General features: G+C 37.4%; 1 protein-coding gene across 5 annotated transcripts in view; it reads left to right on the plus strand.

The window, feature by feature from the left end:
- Positions 1-22,739, plus strand: part of GRIA4 (glutamate ionotropic receptor AMPA type subunit 4) — a 392,211-nt gene that overhangs the window by 321,353 nt on the left and 48,119 nt on the right. For all 5 annotated transcript variants that reach the window (XM_014588766.2, XM_006150932.3, XM_014588767.2 and 2 more), the window contains exons 12-14: positions 3,203-3,573; positions 5,666-5,864; positions 13,096-13,343. In XM_014588766.2, the coding sequence (XP_014444252.1) occupies positions 3,203-3,573; positions 5,666-5,864; positions 13,096-13,343 (818 nt within the window). The remainder of the gene's footprint in view (positions 1-3,202; positions 3,574-5,665; positions 5,865-13,095; positions 13,344-22,739) is intronic.

Here is a 22,739-nt window from a genome sequence, read left to right on the forward strand (position 1 = left end):
GACAGACCGCCTATGGGAAAAATCCCCTCCAAAAAAAAAAAAAAAAAAAAAAAAGTCATAACTGAGGGCCAACAGGTGGCATAGTGATTATGGTGCTGGACTCCCACATACCAACTGCAACTTGAGTCCCAGACGTGGCAGACTGAAAATCACACTGGATGTGTGTGCGTGCATGCCCAAAATCTCAGGAGGAGACTGGAAGAGAAGGGATCATGGTGTGGCCCCCTCCCCAGGGGTGGTTTCTCACTTTCCCTTTCACTGTTTGTCTTTCTCCAGTGAGCACATGTGCCCTATGGCAAGAACCTTGGGGTGGGGGAGTTATAACTGTTTACAGCAATTCCTTTCCTAGAAATTTATCTTAAATATTAATAATTAAAATATGTGCAAGGACTTGTCTTCAAAGATGCTTATACCATCACTGTTTTAAATTATGTAAACCGGAAACAGTATAAATATCCTCCAAAACAATTGCTTAAGTAAATTATGACAAAAAGTTGCAGCCTTTAAAAATTTTTAATATGTATAGGGGCCAGCAAGTGGCATGGTGGTTAAAGACACTGGACTCCCACATGGCCGATCACAGTTCAAGTAGCTGGCTTTCTCGCTTCCTCTCTCTCTCTCTCTCTCTCTGTATCTCTCTGATCAAACTGGAAAATAATAATGATAATAATAATAATAAATAAAGTTAAAATAATTCTTTAAAAAAAATTTAATATGTATCTTTTTTTTTTTAAAGAGGTTTTTGCTATAGAGCGAGTCCGCTTACCAGAAAGACAGAGAGAGACAGAGATAGAAAGTGAGAAATAACCCCCCGGGGGGGATGGCCACGCCGCAATCCCTTCTCCTCCATTCTGCTCTCGGGATCCTGGGCACACACACACACACAAGCGCCTAGCGTGAGTTTAAGCCACCGAGTCCGGGACTCGAACCACAGTAGACCACATGGGAGTTCAGCGACATAGCCATTGCGCTAACTGCTGGTCCCTTTAATATGTATCTTGAAATGGAAAAGTGTTCCTCATATTCTTTTGAGAACAGAAAAAAATTTTAAAACATAATGTTCTATATTAGCTCATATTTCCAAAAGAAAACCATATTCATAGAATAATCTAGTGGGCACAGAAAAAGAAGAGAGTAGGTGACGGGACTAGAATACTTTTCCTAAATTGCTTGTCTATTTTTATGGAATAATTTTTTGTTTCTTTTTTTTTCCCTAAGTGTATTTCTGAGAGAAAGAGAGAGAGAGCCCCATCAGGGTCTTTACCCTGATATCCTACTCCCCGTTCAGGGAGTAACTCACCGGGATCCCAAGGTGCCCATGCACAAATCCAGTGTGGAGAGGAAGACCTCGGAGCATGAACCTGGAGCCTCTCATATGGCTTCTGTGGCACAGAGTGTTACCACTATGCCACCTTAGCCAGTCTATACCCTATTTTTTTTTTCCATCTAGTACATATATCACTTGCACAATGAAAATTTTACTACTGTTAAAGACCATAGAGAAAATAATGTTCCAACAATACTTCTGGTTCTTATCCATGGGGGCATTTATGAAATGAGTAAGTGTATCCCCATTTGGAGACGTACCTAGTAAATTCTCAGTCACCCAGTGGTGAGCAAAGCTGCAGAGTACCTTTTCCATCCCGACCCTCCAGCTGCCCTTGTATCAAGGTTCTGACTCATGCAAAAACAGGAGCCCGGGGATATGTAGCAGTGAACGTGAGAGTGGAAGGCTCTGTGTAACAATGTATGTCTGTGTATGTTTCCAATTCTGTTTCGATGTCAAATATGTTCTCAAATAAATCATCAGAAACCCTTTTTATTTGTAGATCATATGCCAGCTTAGATTTTTGTTGTTTGCTCTTTTTATAGTTGTATTTTGCATCTGTTTGTTTGTTTTTGTTATAGGGTGTGTGCACTCGCCAGAGACAGAGACAGTGAGAGGGTCAGTGAGAAATCACCCCCAGGGAGATGGCTATGCTGCAATCCCTTCTCTTCCACTCTTCTCACAGGATTTTGGGTACACACGCACATGTGCCTGGCATGACTTTAAAGTCTCCATGTCCAGGACTCAAATTGCAATTGGCTATGTGAGAGTCCAACACCTTAAACACCACACTACCTGCTGGCACTCAGCTTAGTTTATTCTCCACACTTATTTTATTGTATTTTAGAGTTGGCATGATTTAATGGAAGAAGCCTAGGTTCGAATCCCAGAACTGCCATGATGTGTAAAGCCTTCCTGAGTCTCAGTTTTAACATCCACGAAACAATGATAAACCTAAGATCCTTGTAAGGATTAAATGAAATACCATTTAAAATATTTAGATCAGCCTCAGACACAGAATCCCTCAGTAAATACTATTATCTTATTAAGCTTTTTACTAGGTAATCACAAGTGATGAGGTAAATAGGAAAGAAACTTTCCTTATTTCAGAGATATAGAAATAGGCTCAAAAAAAAATTGTTCATTATAACAGAACTCTGAAAATTGAAGCTGGTGTCTTCTATTCATAGTATCTGAGAGTTGAGTGTACTACTTTCCAAAATCTTTAAAAATTCAAAGTGGAAGATCAAATTATGTGAATAGCAAGAAACAAATGCCAATTTCCAGATTTGTGTGTGTGTGTGTGTGCTGAATTGGAAAATATTGCTAAACAAAGGGTTTTCTTTTATCATACAAACACAGACTTTATGATTGGTTTTCTCATAGCTGGCATGAAATAAAAAAGACTGAACTGTTCAAAATTTGCAATTCATAATATTAAAGGATGGCCAAGTAATGAATCAGTGGCAACCTTCCAAATGAAACAGAAAAGGCTACAGCATAGCAGCATTCCTGGCTAAGGAGTTCAGGAATTCAGCCATATGGAAAGACTCTTAAGTCTCCTTCCGCTGCACTGTCCCAGATCCTCAGAGACTGATACAGTTATCTGAGTTCTAGTTGTTTCTGTATATCCATTCTTTCTCTACTTCTATCCTTTTTATTTAATTACTAGCACAAATAAAAATGTTTAGTGAAACTTAAGTAATATGGAAGCAACTTACTACTCACCTTTGTATCTGTCACTGGTCTTATTCATTATCGGCACTCCAAGAAACAATGTAGAATGGATACATGACTTTGAATGGATCACACCCATGTTAACTGCTTCATGAAATCCATTAACCTATGTGTTTCCTTGTGTCTTTTCTCTTATAGAAAGCAGAGATTGCTATTGCCCCTCTGACAATCACTTTGGTACGAGAAGAGGTCATTGACTTCTCTAAGCCCTTCATGAGTTTGGGGATATCTATCATGATCAAAAAGCCTCAGAAATCTAAACCCGGAGTGTTTTCCTTCTTGGATCCTCTGGCATATGAAATTTGGATGTGCATAGTCTTTGCCTACATCGGTGTCAGCGTGGTCTTGTTCCTAGTTAGTAGGTTTAGTCCATATGAATGGCACACTGAAGAACCAGAGGATGGAAAGGAAGGACCCAGCGACCAGCCTCCCAATGAGTTTGGCATCTTTAACAGCCTCTGGTTTTCCCTGGGTGCTTTCATGCAGCAAGGATGTGACATTTCACCCAGGTCAGTTCAAACACATTTAAGTTCTTAACCAATTTCCCAATAATTCTAAATGTTGTGCAAAATATCTGTCTACACATTCTTTTCCTGGAGGAGGAGCACTATTTGAAACAGAAATTCCCAAATTAACCTAGGTATATTCATAGCCAATCTTTTCCAAGTTATCACAAAATACGGATACATCATTAAGATGAACTTCCTGACTAGAAAGAGAACTATCAGAACTCTCAAAAATCCTTTTAATTTTTCATTAAGTGTTTGACAGATGAAAACTAAAATCTAAATTGTAAAATAGAAAATTATTTTCATTGTTTTCTCCCTTTCAAATATCAACATTTTTGCTCTTATTGTTCTTGTTGGTCATTTTCAAAAAGTAATGCTGAACTAGATTTTTATTCCCTGTTGCTTAAGGGAGATTTCTTCCATGAAGTTATCTAAACTCTGAATCAATGTAGTAGGTACCAGATAGTAGGATGTAAACATTGTTCTTTGTTTGTTTGTTTGATTTTGCCAGAGGGCTTGTGCACTAATCTGAGAGATGGGCGTGGAGGGTTGGTTGGCGGGGAGATGGTCAAAGTGCAATCCTTTCTCCTCCATTTCGGGATTTGGGGCATGCCCAGGGTATTCCTCAAACCACTGGGTCTGGGGTTTGAACCACACAGTGGGTCATGTGGGATCCAATCACCTTAACCACCAGACCAAGGGTTGTCCCAACACTCTTCATTTTATAGAGATTTTTATCAATATCTGTGGAGTCCCATCTCCCTTCCTTGGTATACCAGTAAGATATTACTCAGTTACTACTATATATTCACTGAAAATGCAGCTAATTTCCTGTTGCAAGAAAAATATCTGATTTCTTCCATACAGAAAGTAGCTGAAAATTTGAGAAGCAGAGTGTTGAATTTAATTATTGACTGTGTATTAGCATTGTAAATACAAGTTTTATTCCCTTAGAAATGAATGCTTTCTCAAAAAGAAACTATTTGACCATAAAGCAGTTTGTGTTCCTTAAGACTCATGAAAATTCCCAAAGCATAGAAATTTGAATCAATAACTTTCAATTAATGAACTGAGAAGAAATCAAACCAAATCAAAGAATGATTTTTTTAAAGCCAGAATTAGGTAAATATTACATTAAAAGCAATAGGCATTATTTTTATAATAACAAATAATAAGGAAGCATTTTATGGTTGGAAATGCCATGGGAAATATGAAATGATTGTTCACATTTTAAAAATATTTAAAAATAACTTAGAATGGAAATTTTAAATTATGTGATAGTTCCAATGAATGAAATCAATTATGAATATTTCCTGGATATTTTTATTCATCCTAGTTTTACTGTTTTTTTTGCACTCACACATGAATCTTTGACAGCAAGAGAAAAGGAGAAAAGAGAAAATCTTCATACCAAAAGGTATAGATGTTTTAGGATATAGCTCATTCTTCACTTAGCTCAGAAATGGAACAGCAAACAAAAGTCCCCAACTAAGGTTATTTTGAAACCAATCATAGACTCTGATCTGGCCCAGCCTCACCTTGGCCTGGGTCTATTCCATGCTGTCAAGGCACTGACCGAAGGTAAAAACAAGTTTTCTCCTTCAGTCTCAGAAAAGTATCTCCCAATTTATATCAAAATTTATACCTCACCCATTGTTCAGGTGATTTCTATTTCATGTAGCATTAAGAGAGAAACAATGCTGTCAATTAAACCATGATACTTTATTTTATCTCATCAACCATAGGTTGCATCCTCATTCCAGAGATGCTAAAGTATAAAGGAGAGAGGGAACTAATGAATTTAAGTAAGTACTCCTCTATCTGAAGAAAGGCATTAAGTTCTACATTGCTGTCAGTTAAACAATAAAAAGGAAGTTTTCCATATTTTCAGTGGCATTTGTATATACTCAGTATGGCATGAAAGACATCAAATTACACAGAAATACTAAAATCATTCCTGAGTAGACTATCAGAAAAGAAAGTGATACTTGCAATTTTTATGTTTAAACATACCTAATGAATCAATGAATTTCTTTTCTTTCTCCATCCTGGCTAGAGAAAGGAAAATGTGCATGATCCTATCCATGTTTAGATCCCTCTCAGGTCGCATTGTCGGAGGTGTGTGGTGGTTCTTCACACTCATCATTATATCATCTTATACTGCTAACCTCGCTGCTTTCCTGACGGTTGAGCGAATGGTCTCCCCCATAGAAAGTGCAGAAGACCTGGCTAAACAAACAGAAATTGCCTATGGAACACTGGATTCAGGGTCAACAAAAGAATTCTTCAGAGTAAGTTAAAGGGAAAACTAACAATGGCATGCTCATGAATATTAAATTCTAGCAATGTTTCCAGCAATTATAGTATGGACTTCAGCTATTATAGGTTTTGTAAACAAAATGGTAATGGATATACTTAATGTGAATACTTCTACTTGGTTTTATAATCACTTTAATTTATAAAAGCTACTTGACTTACTCCTTTCGCAAGAATCCTCCCTAAGGAATAGTAACAGTGCAAATGTAATGAAAACAACTTTATTACATAACTTATCCAAAACATTCTAGTGTTTGTAATGCTATGATAATACTGAATTTGGCAAGATTGAGTTTGCATATTAAAAGCAGAAATGGGGGACGAACACGTGGCATGATGGTTAAGGTGCTAGACTGCCATATGGCTGACCACAGTTCATATCCCAGACCTGGAAACTTACTTTCTCACTTTCTGTCTCTCTTTTCTCTGCTCTCTCTTCTTTCTAGTAGGTGTGTGTACTCTATAGCAAAATTTAAAAATTAATTAATTAAATTAAGTAATTATATTTTTTAAAAGCAGAAATGATAGATTACTTAATTTTAGAAGAATTAAAAGAACACCTTGTTTTTAAAACTCCAAGAATTATGTTAAGTAATACAGTAGCAGTTTCAATAAGATAGTTTTCCATGCATCGTGTTTCACAATAAAAATTAAACAAGACTAAGAGCATAAAAATGAAAGCAAGCTTTACTTTTTAAAAAGACATTTAACTTGTTTCATTAAAAACCCCAAACCTTAATTTCATATGATACTATATATGCGAGTTGTATTATTCTATAAGCTGTTCTGTAACAGTGACTTCCAAACCAACATACTTACTTTCACGCAAAACAATAATAGCAAGAACTGTTTACATCTGGGCTTCTCTAAGTCATCATGCGGTATTTGTTAATAGTTTGGTCTGATTTCTCTGCTTTGCAGATAAAATTTTTCATACTGATATAATCATACTACATTTCTATCTGCCCCTTTGACTTTCCGTAAGGATAGCAGGGGTTTTTTGTTACTATTATTTCAGTTGTTTATTCTATTTGAGGAATGAATTTTTTTTTTATCCCTTAACCCTCTTTTTCCTCTGGTTCTACTTAAATCCAGAGATAAACATGTAGTAATGTCCAGTCATAGATGAGGGTTCATTTTGTGACTTTGAACCAAAAAATTTAAAAATAAAATTACATTTTTACAAAATATAAACTAGGTAAAAATGAACACATTTTATATTTAGTGTCAATTGTTTAAAGACTAGTATATTTAATAATTTAGAAGACAGGATATTTCATTATCTCCTAAGCTTTTATATATAAATAATGCCAGCTCTTTATACACACTTAAATATGTACTCATATACAATTAATTTTCATTTTAAATATATATCTATTTATAATTTTCTCACTCAGGTTGAAAATTAAAAACAACACAATATATACTCCTAAGTCAGCTTTAATTCACATATATTTGAATATTAGTAAGGTATTTATCCTTTTGTAAAAAGATTTTATGGGGCCAGCAAGTGGCATGGAGTTTAAGGCAATAAATCTCACATGGCCAACTGCAGTTCTAGTCTAGATCTATCAGCTTGAAAATCACACCTGGTGCATGTGTGTGCATGCCCAAAATCCCAAGGGGAGAGTGGAGGAGAAGAGATTGCAGCACGGCCATCTCATCTAGGGGGTAATTTCTTACTTCCTGCCCATGACCACCCTGTTAAAAAAAAAAAAAAAAATTACTTAAAAGCTCAGTCAAGCATATCTTTGGGCATTGTTTAAAAAAAAAAAAGAAACCAGAACAGGGCCAGCGAGTGGCATGGTGGCTAAGGGTACTAGACTCCCACATGGCTGACTGTAGTTCGAGTCCCAGACCTGGCAGCTTGGCTTGCTTTCTCACTTTCTCTCTCTCTCCTCTCCTCTCCTCTCCTCTCCTCTCCTCTCCCCTCTCTCTCTCTCTGTTTCTCACTCTGTCACTCTCTGATCAAATTAAAATATAAATAAATAAATAAATAAAATAATTTTAAAAAGAAAAGAAACCAAAGCATACTTGTCAATAATTTAGAGCATTGTTTATATATTCAAGTTTATAAATTAATTCAAAAGTATTTGTAGATTTTTCGAAAACTGTAAGTAACAGTCAGGACAGTGGATTTTATGAACTATATTCTATGGATAGATTTAATTAACCAAACTTTTCTTCACTTACTGAGCTCATCCCTGTTTCTAAAGCATAGGAACAGAAACATTCTGCTTGAATGCATGTTAGCGTAGTCTCAGTTCCATGTTGGAAGTCTGTTCATTTGGAACAGCTTCCACCTACAAGTAGATAGTGAAGATTCAGTGACTGTGCCTAGGAAACCGCTACGTACGTGCAGAATAGAATGCAGGTGCGTGCAATCACTGGCATTCTGCTGGAAAGTGATGCCTGTCATCTCAATAACGCATTTGCACGTTCATCATTCTGCCTTGAATGATAAAGGGAAAAAATGTCATACTGACTCCCTCAAAAATATTCCAAAATAACTGACTGGAAAGCTCTCTACCATCAAGCACGCTGAAAATGTTTATTTCTAATCTTTATAATGTTAAAAAAAATGCTCAAATTTAAAAAACTGGTGAGGTAGATAAGAGACCATATTGATAAGACATACAGGAATGAGAAAGCTTCTTCCCAGACTTAGAAGCTTCTGTATAAACTGTAAGCACTGTGCTTTGTTTCCCTTCTCTCCCACCCAACTTCAGTTTTAGAAAAGGAATATTTTTACAAGTCTAGGTGTTCAATGTTGCAGAACAATCTGAACTCTAATGGGACACGAAAATAATTTCCCCTGGGAACACACTCTCAGGCATGCATACATTGAGGTTCTCTGATAGAAATCTCATTCATTTCCTACCTAGTTTGTCTCCTCCCTTTCCCATGCAGGATGACCTGGTTTAAATAATCCATTTGTCTGACAGGTTGAGAAAACAGAACATGAAGGGTATTTTTTGTACCTGTCAAAAACATTTTCTGGTAGGAACACAATAATGGCACATCCATCAGCTCCACTAAGCTGCCTCAGGCAGTGACCTGTACTCAGCGCTTCAAAAAAATGCCGCAGTCATAATCAACTGGAAAAAGAATTAGGCCATAGGGGAAAATTGCATGTGAATTCAGTTGTTGTCTGGCTTTTGCCCCAGTATGGAACGATATGCTTCATGTTTGGTGCACCTTGGTAAGCATAAATATGAGGCATTTTTTAAAAAGGTTCGTACTTGTCATTTAATGACAGTCTCGCTGTTTAGATATTTTTATGTTATTGTACACCTGATTCAAATACATTGATTTTCATTTCAATACAGGTCTTATCCTGTGTTTGTTTCAGTCCTCAGTGAAGTTACACACGCATAAATTAGATGGATTACTATCCTGGGATTCATAATATTCTCAAATAATGCACTGATGAGTTTCCATTAAAGCATCTGCTGCTTAAGCTACTAGAAGGGGAAATCATTCACCTGAGAGCAATGTAAACACTAACTGTAATGCATGACATTGTGCACATTTTCTATCCAAATCAGAAATGGCGGAATACTTATTTTTGAGAAATTGAAAGAACAGCATTTTTAAGATTCCAAGAATTGTTTTATGTCATTAGGAGGGCTTTAAATAAGATGATTTTTCATGCATTGAGTTTCACTGTAAAGATGATACACAGATGTGAGATGAATCTTCTGATTTCAAAAAATAATGAATTCTATGTTATATTTGCTTTCTTTCTTGAGCATATTCAAATCCTACACCTGATTTTTAAGTAGATACTATAATGAAAGGTTTTTAGGACTTAAAGTTTCCATTTTCACTGTATATATGAGCTTGCTGGGTCTGCAGAAATTTCATTTTAGGCTGTCTCATCAAGTTTATAAATATTTGCTTGCCCTCACTCTTTAGCAAACACTCTTGCAGTTATAGATAAGGCACAGGGATATTATTTCCAGTCCTTCGCCTCTTGACTCCTGTATATGTGATTTGACCTAAGTTACGTCCCTCGATAGCAGAATCAGAATTTTCTCAGCATTCCCATGACACCAACTTCACTAATTTCTTCCCCCACCCCACCCCCAAAAAATAACAGTTGTTTTCACCTTTACTGGGTTTTCTATGGGGAGTCTGTATTTTACAATTTCTATTATATCTCATACTGCCTAAGTTTAGCATAACTACTCTCTGGATTCCTAGTTCTTCTGGACTTTAAAGAGGTTAACTCAACCTCTCTTGCATTTATAGTATATGCCATTCAATATATTTAAACAAATGCAGCAATAATTTTCCTAACATTATAGTAATTAACTATTAAAAATAGTTCAGTGGCCTAGAGAGACTATACCTTTAAAGAGTTATTACTTGCTTTAATCTTAGACTTAATTCCATAGGTAAGTGATCATTTTAAATATCAAACTCTAAAAATACATCTTCCATTTTGCTATGTAGGTTTGTTTAGCTGTCCTTTACCGTTAATAAGTTATTTAAGTATAACTGGATAATTGCCATGTAATTAGCATATTTGCTATGTTCTTTAAAAACTTCAAAAATAATTCCGTTAAAAAAATATTCACAGGGCCAGCAGGTGGCTTGGTGTACTCCCACATGGCCAACCTCAGTTAGAGTCTCAAACCTGGTGGCTTGCTTTCTCTCTTTCCCCTCTCTTTTTCTCTCTCTCTGTCTCTGTCTCTCTCTCTGTCTCTGTCTCTATCACTCTCTCTAGTTAGTGCATATGTCCTATAGTAAGTTTAAAAAATAACAATAATAATTAAATAAATAATTCTTTTTAAAAAATCCACATTGATTTTATGTCTCCTGTTTTCAACATATTATACATAATAAAGTATACAATAGGTCTTTAAGAAGTTTGTGAAAAGGTAAAATTCAATTTTTTGGATGCAGAAAGAAACTTGAAATCCATATATAATTTTTTCAAAATCCACATGTTCCACGAACTTCCCTTTCCACCCTAAACTTTTTGAAGACCCCTTGTATAAAGTCTATATATATATCTATATATCTATTTAGGTGAAATACTCAAGTAAACTTATAAATAAAGTTAAAAAGTGTTAGTATATCTAGAGAATATGTTTACCAACATTGTTCTAAATTTGAAATGATCAGAATAGATATTTGGGAACAATCTGTGTCAAGTAAGCCAGAGAATTTATATTATTCAGAACTCACTATAAAATGGAAGAGTTCTTTTGCAAAGTTCATCTTTGCTGTTGAGTCAAAGTTGGCATGGAATTTCCCAGTATGAGGATTTCTATAGTCTGAAGTAATCTGTCGTTACCCAAACACACCCATATACCTCACAGTCTGTATATTGTAAGATGTTTTTACAAGTGTTAATATAAAAACATTTCATGAAATACTGCAGGTCTACTTCCCGAATTTTGATAATGATCGACGTTTAAATATACATTACCATAAAATATCTTTTTACTTGGTATCTAAATATGCAAATCAGTTATTGTATGGCTTATAATTTAGGTTCCTTGATTACTAATTTCCCTCCTTATAAAAACAAAATTTTGGGAACTAGCAGATGGCGTAATAGTTACGCATTGCCAGACTCCCATGTAGTCAACCGTGGTTTGAGTCTCAGACCCAGCAGTTTAAAACTCACACTGGATGCCTGTGCATGTATGCCCAAAATCCTAAGAGGAGAATAGAGGAAAAGAGATTGTGACATGGCCATCCCCCCTGGGGAGTGATTTCTCTCTTTCTGTTTCTCTGTCTCTCCGGTGAGCCCACATACCTTACAGAAAAAAAACCTCTCTTAAAAAAAAATTCTTAAAAAAAATTTTTTTTAAAGTACACTTTTACCAGTTTATTTCTTTGCTTATCTGAATCTTTTGCTTTTGCCCAAAAACATATATTCTTAAGCTTTTTATTCAGAATATTTGTTAATTATTGAAGAACAGATTCTAATTAGATTCTATATTCCAGTAAATAAAGGAAGCTCAGTGTAAATAAATGTACATGCTTACTCAGGGTTAGGCCTCATACATATGCTTAAGTTTGAATTAAGTCTCCACTACTTTTTATTTAGATCCAGACATAAAATTTAAATGCCTTATTACTGAACAATTGTAATCATACCAGATAAAAGTCTACTATTAAATACAAATAGAATTTAGACATTTCTATCTTATCTATATATCTTCTGGGAACATTTTAAGTTTATTTGGATATAACAAAAGCAGCCAGTGAAAAAGTGTATTTGGATATATTAGCCTGTCAGGAAGTCATGACTTATTTTTCTGTTTTTCTAATGCAAAAATGCCTCATGACTTGCCCAACAACCTAAATGTTTACAATAAAAATGTATGTGTGAGGGACCAGCAGTTGCATGGTGGTTAAGGCACTGGACTCCCACATGGCTGACTACGGTTTGAGTCCTGGACCTGGCAGCTTGCTTTCTTACTTTCCTTTCTCTCTTTCTCTCTGTCTTTCTGGTCAAGTTAATAATAATGAACAAACTAAAATAAAATAATTCTTTAAAAAAGTAAAGTTTAATATATGTTCTAGTTAGACATTTAGTCAGAAGAGTCTAAAAATGTTTGGATCAAACTAGAGTTTGATTCTTGTGTTTTGAATATTTGGTTTGTAAACTGTAATAGATTACTGTTCCTCCTTTGGTCAACTGCTGACATGATACAGAATGTGCTTTTATATACATCTTATCAGAAAAATATTCATTAAAACCTTGAGGCATGAAAAAAAGATAAAAATAAAATAACTCTCCATATTCATGATACCTCAAATACAGTATTAACAGGAGTTTTATCAAGTTGAAATCAAGTCTTTTCTGGTCCTTTTCAAGTTTATTTTTCCATAAACCTGATATAAAACATGGTTTTACATGTTCAACCATTTTTAGGACATTCTGTGTCCAAAAAGTTGCAATTGAAGCAGCTGAGTATAATTATTATGGTGAGAGGAGCGGGCAAGCAGCATTCTTCTACTATTGTTTTTTTAGATGTCTATCATCTCAATGAGATCCTTAAATAGTTTAAAAGGCAGTTTTCCCGTTTGAGAAGAAGAATGTTACTCGTGTTACTATATGGCATATTGGAGTGAGAGGGCAATGGAAAGATGCTAAAAGGTTTTATCCTTATCTTGGTTCAGTCAATATTAACATGATATTCTCTTCTTTCCTGTATTTAATTTTATTTTAATTTCCTCCAGAGATCAAAAATAGCAGTGTATGAAAAGATGTGGACCTACATGCGATCAGCGGAGCCGTCAGTGTTCACTAGGACTACAGCTGAGGGAGTAGCTCGTGTCCGCAAATCCAAGGGCAAATTTGCCTTTCTCCTGGAGTCCACTATGAATGAATACATTGAGCAGCGAAAGCCGTGTGACACGATGAAAGTGGGAGGAAATCTGGATTCGAAAGGCTATGGAGTAGCAACGCCCAAGGGTTCCTCATTAAGGTGGGTGGAATAGTATAACAATATATCATCTGTTGTTATAGTATTCCACCTTCCCTGATGTCCCTGAGAGAATTATTTTGTTTTATATGTGAACATGGTATGTTTGTTGTTTGTTTTATTTTTTTCCATTTCATATTTTTTGATCAACACTCAGGTAATTTTTTTTTTAATTTAGGGTAATTTATCATAGTTGACATATATCTTTGAAGGCCATATAAAAACCAAACTGGTTGAACACTAGCTGCTTCCAGTGGGCCTAAAACATGGTTAGCACATGCTTCTATATCTCATCAACTTCTTTTGGCCACCAAAAATCTATGCTGTGGTTGCCAGTAAGAATTCTACATTTTATCATTATTTTTTAAAGTTATGCCTGGCCGCTAGTTTCTGAGTAAGAAGGAATCCACTTCTTAGCAGGCCACTTTTTTTTCCATTTCAATGTTTCATTTATTATAGCATTGTTCTATTTTAGATTATTCTGAGGTTGCATTGGTACTAAGTTTGGAATCACATCTATTTATAAAAATGATCCTGATCAGAGGGAAAAAGGGCTCTGGTTTTATAGTGCTTACTCAAGTCACACTCCCATCTATTTCAAAGGGAGTATGGTGTAAGTAAGATCTGTAAAATTAGATCCACTGAAAATCCAAAGGTCTTTGCAGGTTGACCCCTGAAATGTGATTAATGAGCAAAGCATTACCCATGTGGATTAAAAGTGAGACTTTCATACTTAAGGAAATACTGGTTAAATCTGCCCTTTTCATCCTTTTGGTTCTGGACATTGAAAATTCATATTTATGTCCAGTAGGCAGAATTTCCTTTTTTCCTTAAGCAATAAAGGCAGCTGTTGAATTGATGGGCTAAAGCCCATCGTAAGTGATGACTGACAAGTTACTCTGGTCTCAGTGCTGCTTAGGAGAGATTCAGACAAAGCACAAATTCAAGAGGAAATGAGAATCTTTGCTAAAGGACTTAATCAAGAACCTGGTCTTGAAAACGATGTCTCTGGTAAGCCATTGAAAAACGAAGGTAATGAGGCCTATACTATTGCCCAATACAAATGAAAGCAATATAAAATTTATATGATTGTTTTCATTGGCTTCAAAAAGGAAACTACAACGATATGTGTGTTGGGGGTGGGGGGAAGGAGAAGGGTTGAGAAAAATATAAGTAACAAATACCAGTACTGGAAAGAGTTGTGTTTAAGCTAATACTTTGTTTGCAAGTGACACTGTACTACTTAGTGAGAAATTCTGTGATATATTACAAAAGGGACAATTCTTAAAAGGAGGTAGAACAAAACTAGCCAGTAAAAACACACCTGGGTGTGGAATTGGGCATTTCTGAAGACACATTTACTTCAATACATATCTCAAATGAAACTGGATAAATGTGCAGGGAGAAGGCCAAACTAATAAATTACCTGCAATAAAATACCACCCAAAACCATTTCAGCCATTCAGAAACTTAAATTTGTTTCAAGATGTTTGGTCTTTCAGGGACTATTCTGTATGATAGGATATGAGAAATACGTGGTTTCCATGAGGCCAAGTAGCAAGCAAATCTCTGTCGATGTAGTCATTACAGTAATGATAAGAGCACCTAGTAAACATAATTGAAAAGGAATAGAAGAGGAGAAGGCGATGGTGGTGGATATGTAGATCAGCGTTCAGACTATCGATTATATTCACTAGATGTCTTTCTCTCTTAATTAATTCTCTGTGGATGTAGCTGCCTTGTCCTCTGTCTTGTGTCTACTGATAAAGTCAAGCTCCAGGGACTGAATTTGGCCCTCAGATACGGGTGCGCCTGCCTCCCATTGATGGCAAGAGAGTTCCCTCTTAAATGTGCCACTTTGTCAAATCTACACTACAGGGATTGTTTGGGGAGAAGCTGAAGGGGTTCATCTGTCCAGAACTGTATAATAATCAGCCACGGGCTTCCCCCTCTTTTCCTGTCCTTTCCTGGATCTTGTTAATGAGGTCATTGTTAAACTCAGCTTCCTGGATGGAGAGTTTGTTTATGTGCTTTGTTTTATGTATGCCACAATTTCCTGAGCAAGCTGGCCCCTGCATGCGAAAACCACAGTCATTTTGTCCCGTCTTTGAGAACACTGGAAAGGCACTGAAGGCTAACCGGCATTCGGCCGACCCCTCACCTCCTTACTCCCCCATCTAAGCAGGAGGCTCATTAGGCTGAAACTCCCATTCTTATTTGACTACATCCTTCTGTTTCAAAGAGGCAGACTAATGAAGAGATGGACTAATGGGCATTTTTCTGTATAAATGAGTTAGTTTGTCAAAGCAAATTCAAAATAATTGCATTCATCAGAGCAAAATCCAAAGGGCAAGCCGGCACTGAGTGTCTTTGAAACTTTTCTGTCTCATTCAGTTCAAAAGACTTAAGCCTCTTTTTCTATAGAGGGTCTATCTATTTTTAACCAGGTCTTTGGATTAATAGCTCTGGATATAATGAGACTTGTGTATTTCATTGTCATTACCTATGATTTTCTCACAAACTTTGCTGTTTTGAATCATTAGGCAGCATGAGACTTTAAGGAAAAAAAAAAACAGTGCTCTTTCATTCTATGTAAGCTCAATGTGAAAATGCAAACGAATGATTAACAATGTTTCTGTTATTTCTAGGGAGTTTTAAATTTCTAGACCTTGTTGTTTGCTCAAAATACTTCAGAATAAATGTGACAGAAAAGAGGAAGATTGTGTGTATCAGGACAGAGAGTCAGACTGGAATGCAGAGTTTAAAACAAATGCAGGCACAGTCATCATAGTTTAGCTGTGATTGACCTGAACCACCCAAAAGCGTGATGACTACCTCTTTCTAGGGAGAGCGATACAGAGCTCTTTACTGTTCAAAACGCTGTTATTTCAGACTGCTTTGTGAGAAATACATATGAAATTTAAAACCACTGAGCTATCACAGCTCTCCGTTACAGGAGGCAATCGCAGTGCCCAGCAGCGGCTGGTTTATTGTACTTCAGCTTAGAGTCTCTAATTTTTGGTGACAGAGCAATGCAGGGACATTGATCCCAGTATTTCTCGTGAATTTTCTTTCCACATAAACAGTGCAGTTTAGACTTCTGTCCATGCCATGGCTTTCTTTTTCATCCCTTCTCCAGTACCATTGGTGAGCCAATGATTGTGAAATCCTATCTTTAGCAGAAAAAATTTTAAAGGTTTTGTTGTTTTTTTTTTTTCCTTTTTGGAGAGGTTTTGCTATAGGGCATGTGTGCTTGCCAGAAAGACAGAGAGAAACAGAGAGACAGAAAGTGAGAAATCACTCCTCAGGGGGGGATGGCCATGCCGCAATTCCTTCTCCTCCATTCTCCTCTCGGAATCTTGGGCACGCACGCACACACGCTCAACGGGAGTTTTCAGCCACAGGGTCCAGGACTCAAACCACGGTCGACTAACTACATGGGAATCTAGCGACATAGCCATTACACCAACTGCTGGTCCCAAACGTTGTTTTAAAATATACACTTTAGATGGTATTGCAGTGGAACATAACATTTAGATTTAAAAAGTATTTATTTTGACTTTGCTATCAATACTATCAATGCTACCAACTTTACTATACAAATTTACTATAATATAGCTATATATACTATATAGTATAATAATGTTATATACTATTTTATCAAAATACTATTGGGGCCAAGTGAGGTTACAGTGATTGGATTACACAAAGCCAAATGTGCAGTTCAAGTCCCGGACCCAGGAGCTTGGTACATGCCAGGCACATGTGTGTATGTATGCAAGATTCCGAGAGGAGAATGGAGGAGAAGGGATTGCGGCGTGACCATCCCCCCTGGGGGGTGATTTCTCGCTTTCTGTCTCTATGTCTCTCTCTGTCTGTCTCTGTCTTTCTGGTGAGTGCACAAGCCCTAAGGCAAAAAGTCATAAAAGAAAAGAAAACCATGCTGAGCACATACACATGCATGTCCAAAATCCCAAGAGCAGAACAGAGAAGGATTTGCAGTGTGGTCATCCCCCCGAGGAGGTGCTTTCTCTCTCTCTCTCTCTCTCTCTCTCTCTGGTGATTGCACATTCCTTATAGCAATTTTTTTAAAACTATCAACCTTACTATATATCTATACTATAGACTTATTGTGTAATCAATATACCTGTTGACTGTTTAGAGTGAATCGTAATTTGAGCAATACAGATTTATTGACAATTAAGTAGCTGTTAGATGAGAATATTCCTTTAAAAGATATTCATAGTATCTAGCACCTATAAGTACCTCCAGGAAATGAAGCAGTGAATTATATCTGAAGATTTTCTCTGGCCCTTACATAGATTCATATCATTGATCCTAATTTATTTTTTGAGAGGTTTTTGCTATAGGGCACATGCGCATGCCAGAAAGACAGAGACAGAGAGATAGAAAGTGAGCAATCACCCCCCAGGGGGGATGGCCATGCTGCAATCCCATCTCCTCCATTCTCTTCTCAGGATCCTGAGCATGCATGCATACGTGTCCAACATGAGTTTGAGTCACTGGGTCCGGAACTTGAACCACGGTTGACTACATGGTAGTCCAGCGACATAGCCATTACACCAACTGTTGGTCTTGATTCAAATGTTTGAAGCCAAGATAAAAAGCTGTAGTCATCTATACTTCATTATTCAACAGCAACAATTCCCACTCAAACTTTGCCTTCTGTAAAGTTGTTTGTGGGACTGTGTCTAAAATAAGATAAATATTGTCACCAAAAACAAAGAAATGATGTTTAAATAATATTTCATTGAACTTTATTTAATTTATTTATTTCAATTTGACTAGAGGGAGCAGAGTGAGAGAGACAGAGAGACACAGAGAGAGAGAAAGCAAGCCACCAGGTCTGGGATTTGAACCATAGTTGGCCATGTGGGAGTCAATTACCCTTAACCACCACACCACCTACGGGCCTAAGAAATGATGTTTTAAAAGAAAATAGTTGCAGTAGAACTTATACCAGTGGTTGAGACCTGGGAAAAATGAGGCCCAGTTGGACTTGGCAAAGCCCAGTCACTGGAACCCATGGCAACCAACAAGAACTAACTCTTTTACATCAGGCACCTCATGCCTGGTTTAAGACAGGCAACTCAGAACCCCACGGCAATAGCATGGTAGCAGGGAGGAAGAACTAAGACTGGGCATTAGAAAAACACATCTTGGGACCAGGAGTTAGTGTAATGGCTACGTCGCTGGACTCCCATGTAGTCGACTGCAATTCGAGTCCTGGACCCGGTGGCTTAAACTCACGCCGGGGGCGTGTGCAAGCGTGCCCAAGATCCCGAAAGGAGAATGGAGGAGAAGGGATTGCGGCGTGGCCATCCCCTTTGGGGGGGTGATAACTCACTTTTTATCTCTCTATCTCTCACCTCTTTCTGGCGAGCGCATGCACCCTATAGCTTGCCCTATAACAATAATCTCTCTTAAACAAAAAAAAAAAAAAAAAAAAAAAAAAAAAACCTCCCCAAAAAGAGAAAAAAAGAAAAACACATCTTTCCTTTAATTGTTTCTTCAGTATTTAACAACATCACTGATCACTGGCCTCACAGGACATCTGGCCCAGCTCTAGATCTGTATCAGAGTGGGGAGAGATCTCTGTAGGCCAAATTATGTTTCTTTCACTGTAAACGATGTGTTATGGCAGATGTAGGAAACTTAGTATTCAGATTCACATACAAAAAATGTATCATCCTCAGGAACAATTTTCCATGTGAAATTTCTGAGACATACTAAGTCATCAGTTCAGGTGGATTATGGAAAAAAGGAGTTTGCTGATGATGTGTGAAAATGAAGTTGGAGACTATTTTTGGTAATAGAAACAATGTATTTAATGTAGACATGAGAAAAAAGGTACAGAAATTTGAGGCTTAAGTACTTAATATTCCTGAGCATCACTTGGCCTCAAATGAATAATGTTTTTTTTTATTTCTAGAGAGAGATTTTTGCTATAGGATACTCGCTAGAGAGACAGAGAAAGAGAGAGAAAGTAAGAAATCACCCCCCGCGGGGATGGCCTTGCCACAATCTCTTCTTCATTCTCCTCTTGGGGTCTTGGGCATGCACACACAGGCGCCCAGCGTGGGTTTCAAGCCACTGGGTTCAGGACTTGAACTGCATTCGGCCACGTGGGAGCCCAGCACCTTAACTGTTACACCACCTGCTGTCCCCAAGAATAAACTGTATTTTTAAGAGTGATTTTTGCCATAGGGTGTGTGCGCTCACTAGAGAGATAGAGAGAGACAGAGACAGAAAGTAAGAAATCACCCCCTAAGGGAATGGCCACACTGTAGTCCCTTCTCCTTCATTCTCCTCTTGGGATTTTGGGCACACACTCACACATGTGCCTAGCGTGAGTTTTAAGCTGCCGGGTCCAGGACTCAAACCACAGTCAACTATGTGGGAATCTAGCAGCATAATCATAAAGCCATCTGCTAGTCCCCCCATGAATAAACTTTTAACATGTCTTTTTGAAAATTAGTTACAGTAGTTTAGTACACAACTATCACTCTTCAATATTAACCATCATGGAAAGAAATCTATTTTACTTATGAATGTTTTGCTTTTCTTAAGTTTTTGTGATCGCATTATGTATGGGCTATGGACTCTTGGGCTTGGGATTAGGCAACATGACACAGCAAAACTCACTTGTGTCTCTCAACATATACATACAAATCCCCCTTATTGTAGATTGTTAAAATAGCTATTCAATTTGCTGTTAGAGATGTTGATGTTTCCTGTGGGTGCCAAGTATTTTGCATTCAAAAATAAGATGTCACATGGTAAAGGTATTAATGTAACACGTATCCCTGGGGAAATTTTATGGTATGATCTGTATGATACTCCATCCTTCCCTATTCAGATATTGAGTAAAATAGGAATCCGAAGGCTTTCCACTATTACTTGAAATAGTAGATTTTTCATTTAACTCATTTCTATCATTTAAATATGACTAAAATCATAGCTCCCCACGAAGAAGCAAATGTTGCTTTATTCTGCATTTAAGACCAAACAGGGACCAGCAGTTAATGTAATGGCTATGTCGCTGGACTCCCACATGGTTGACCACAGTTTGAGTCCCGGACCCGGTGGCTTAAACTCATGCCGGGCGTGTGTGTGCATGTGCCCAAGATCCTGAGAGGAGAAAGGAGGAGAAGGGATGTGGCGTGGCCATCCCCCCGGGGGGTGATTTCTTGCTTCCTGTCTCTATGTCTCTGTCTGCTGAGCGCACATGCCCTATAGCACAAACCTCCCCAAAAAAAGAAAGAAAGAAAAAAAAAAAAAAAGACTCAACCATATTATGCATTTTGCCATAGTTTTTGTTAGTTTTTTTTTTAAAAAAAAGGATGAGACAGCCCTGTGGCCTAGTAGTTAATGGAGCCAGATCCCATGTGGCTCATCATGTTGACTCCCAGCCGCAGCAACTTGAAAAACACACCAGGTATGTGTGTAAGTGCCCAAAATCCTGACGGAGGAATGGAGAATATTTTGTGATGTGACCACGCCCTTTGGAAGAGCTTTCTTCCCCTCTGTTTCTCTTATGAGCACATATGCGCTCTGGCAAAATTTCTTTAATAAGTGGAAGTGGTCTGTCCTCAGTCATTTGACAGTTTATTCAACAAATGGTTGTTGGACTCCAACTGAGAATTTTTCAGGTAGCTTTTAAGTAGTCCATGCTCAGGACGATTTTTCACCAGGTTAAACATATCTGTATTCAATGTTAGCTCTTTTCTCTCCTCACCCCTACACTCAGCAGGCAGATGTTAGTAACCTACCTGAGATAACAAGTAATTGTGACCATTTTAGTTTCTACCACTTCAAAGCAGATCAAATTTAACAATCTAAAACTTCTACAGAAGAAGTGTATCAGTTTATTTAGTCATTATAACCTGATTTGATGAGAGATTTATCAATAAATTCCAGTTCTCATGACTCTAAGGAAAGCCAGAAGCCCAAACTGTCGTGATTACATCCCAGGCGGTTGTCTCATAGACAAATCCTAGAAATAGAAAAAGTCTCCAAAAAGAACATCTTCATCCCATACAGTTCAAATTAAGTGGTAACACACTATGAGCACGAGCCACCCATGCCAAGTATCAATGACCTGTACACACCAAGCATGTTTTGGAAATACTAAGTTGTATCTAAGTTCAAAGTTCATAATCCAGTATATATAAATGTGCTGAAACTCTACATTAGTAGCATATTTAAGTATTTCCTCTTGGTATAGATTTCATATTATGTCACTCATCTTTACAGAGTCTTGCATTATAAGAAATGATCTCAAGAAGCAATTTTTCACTAGTGGTCAGGTTAAAAAGAGACTCAAGAACAACAAAGCAAGTGAGTGAAGGTTTCTGTTTGTCTGATTCCCCTTTCTGTGGTCCTGGGTGGAAGCCAGGATGTGGGTTCTCTGGACCTAAAGCTATAAAGAACTAGGGCTGGAGGGGAAACATTTCCTTTGAGGGTGCTGGCAAGGTGGAACTCTAAAAAGAACTACAACTAAGATACCTTAGAGAGACGATGAAGTTCACCTAGTCAAAGCAAAGCAGCTGAAAGGATCTACTAACAAAAGGACAGGGAATGGAGGCAAACAGTAAAAGGGAAATTTATGAAAATGGGAATTTTAGAGCTAGGAAAAGAGGAAGAGTGCCAGTATCAGTATGCATCGAGCTGGTGTTAAGCTTCTGCATTGAATGTGGATATATTGGTTGGGGCCTGCTGTATGGGCGTGCTGCTTACATTACGTCAGCAGGAGGACAGCTACCCTGCACTGGAGAAATTGTCCATGTAAGGCTTTCAGCAGTCCCCATGCCCACCTAACAAGCATGAGCTGCAGCGGGTGCAGGCCTAAGTCTGCACTCTCATGACAGGACAGGACACAGGCTGCTTCATGATGTCGTTGTGATGATGTGTTCAGCTTAAAGGTAAGGAGTTGATATATGCAGGGGGTTGGTGTGTGAAGGGCACCGCCTGCTCACCTTTACCAGTAGTCAGTGGATATCTGAATGAATTAAACTTTCTATTCCTATTCTATTCTAGTTGCCTCCATTTCCTCATACTCTGTATTCTATGGACCAATATTTAACTCTCCCCTCAAAATTTCCCAACAGAGGGCTTTTGTTCCTACTGTGCGTAATATATAATAGTGTGCATTTTATTATACAAATACACATTTTATTATATATATATTCAATTATTAGAAAAAAATGTATCAGGTTCGTCTTCTTTACTGTAGAATCTCAGGCTCTACTACCATGGCTTCTGTAGATAGTAAATGCTCTTGAAGTTTACAATGATAAAGTTGTCTGTACGTAGTTTAGGAGAGGATCTTAATTTACCCTCAGCAAAGGTCAAATGACAAATTCTGTTGTTGTTGTT

Source organism: Tupaia chinensis, unplaced genomic scaffold, assembly GCF_000334495.1.
Source record: "Tupaia chinensis unplaced genomic scaffold, TupChi_1.0 Scaffold000311_2, whole genome shotgun sequence".
In the NCBI taxonomy this organism is placed as follows: Eukaryota; Metazoa; Chordata; class Mammalia; order Scandentia; family Tupaiidae; genus Tupaia; species Tupaia belangeri.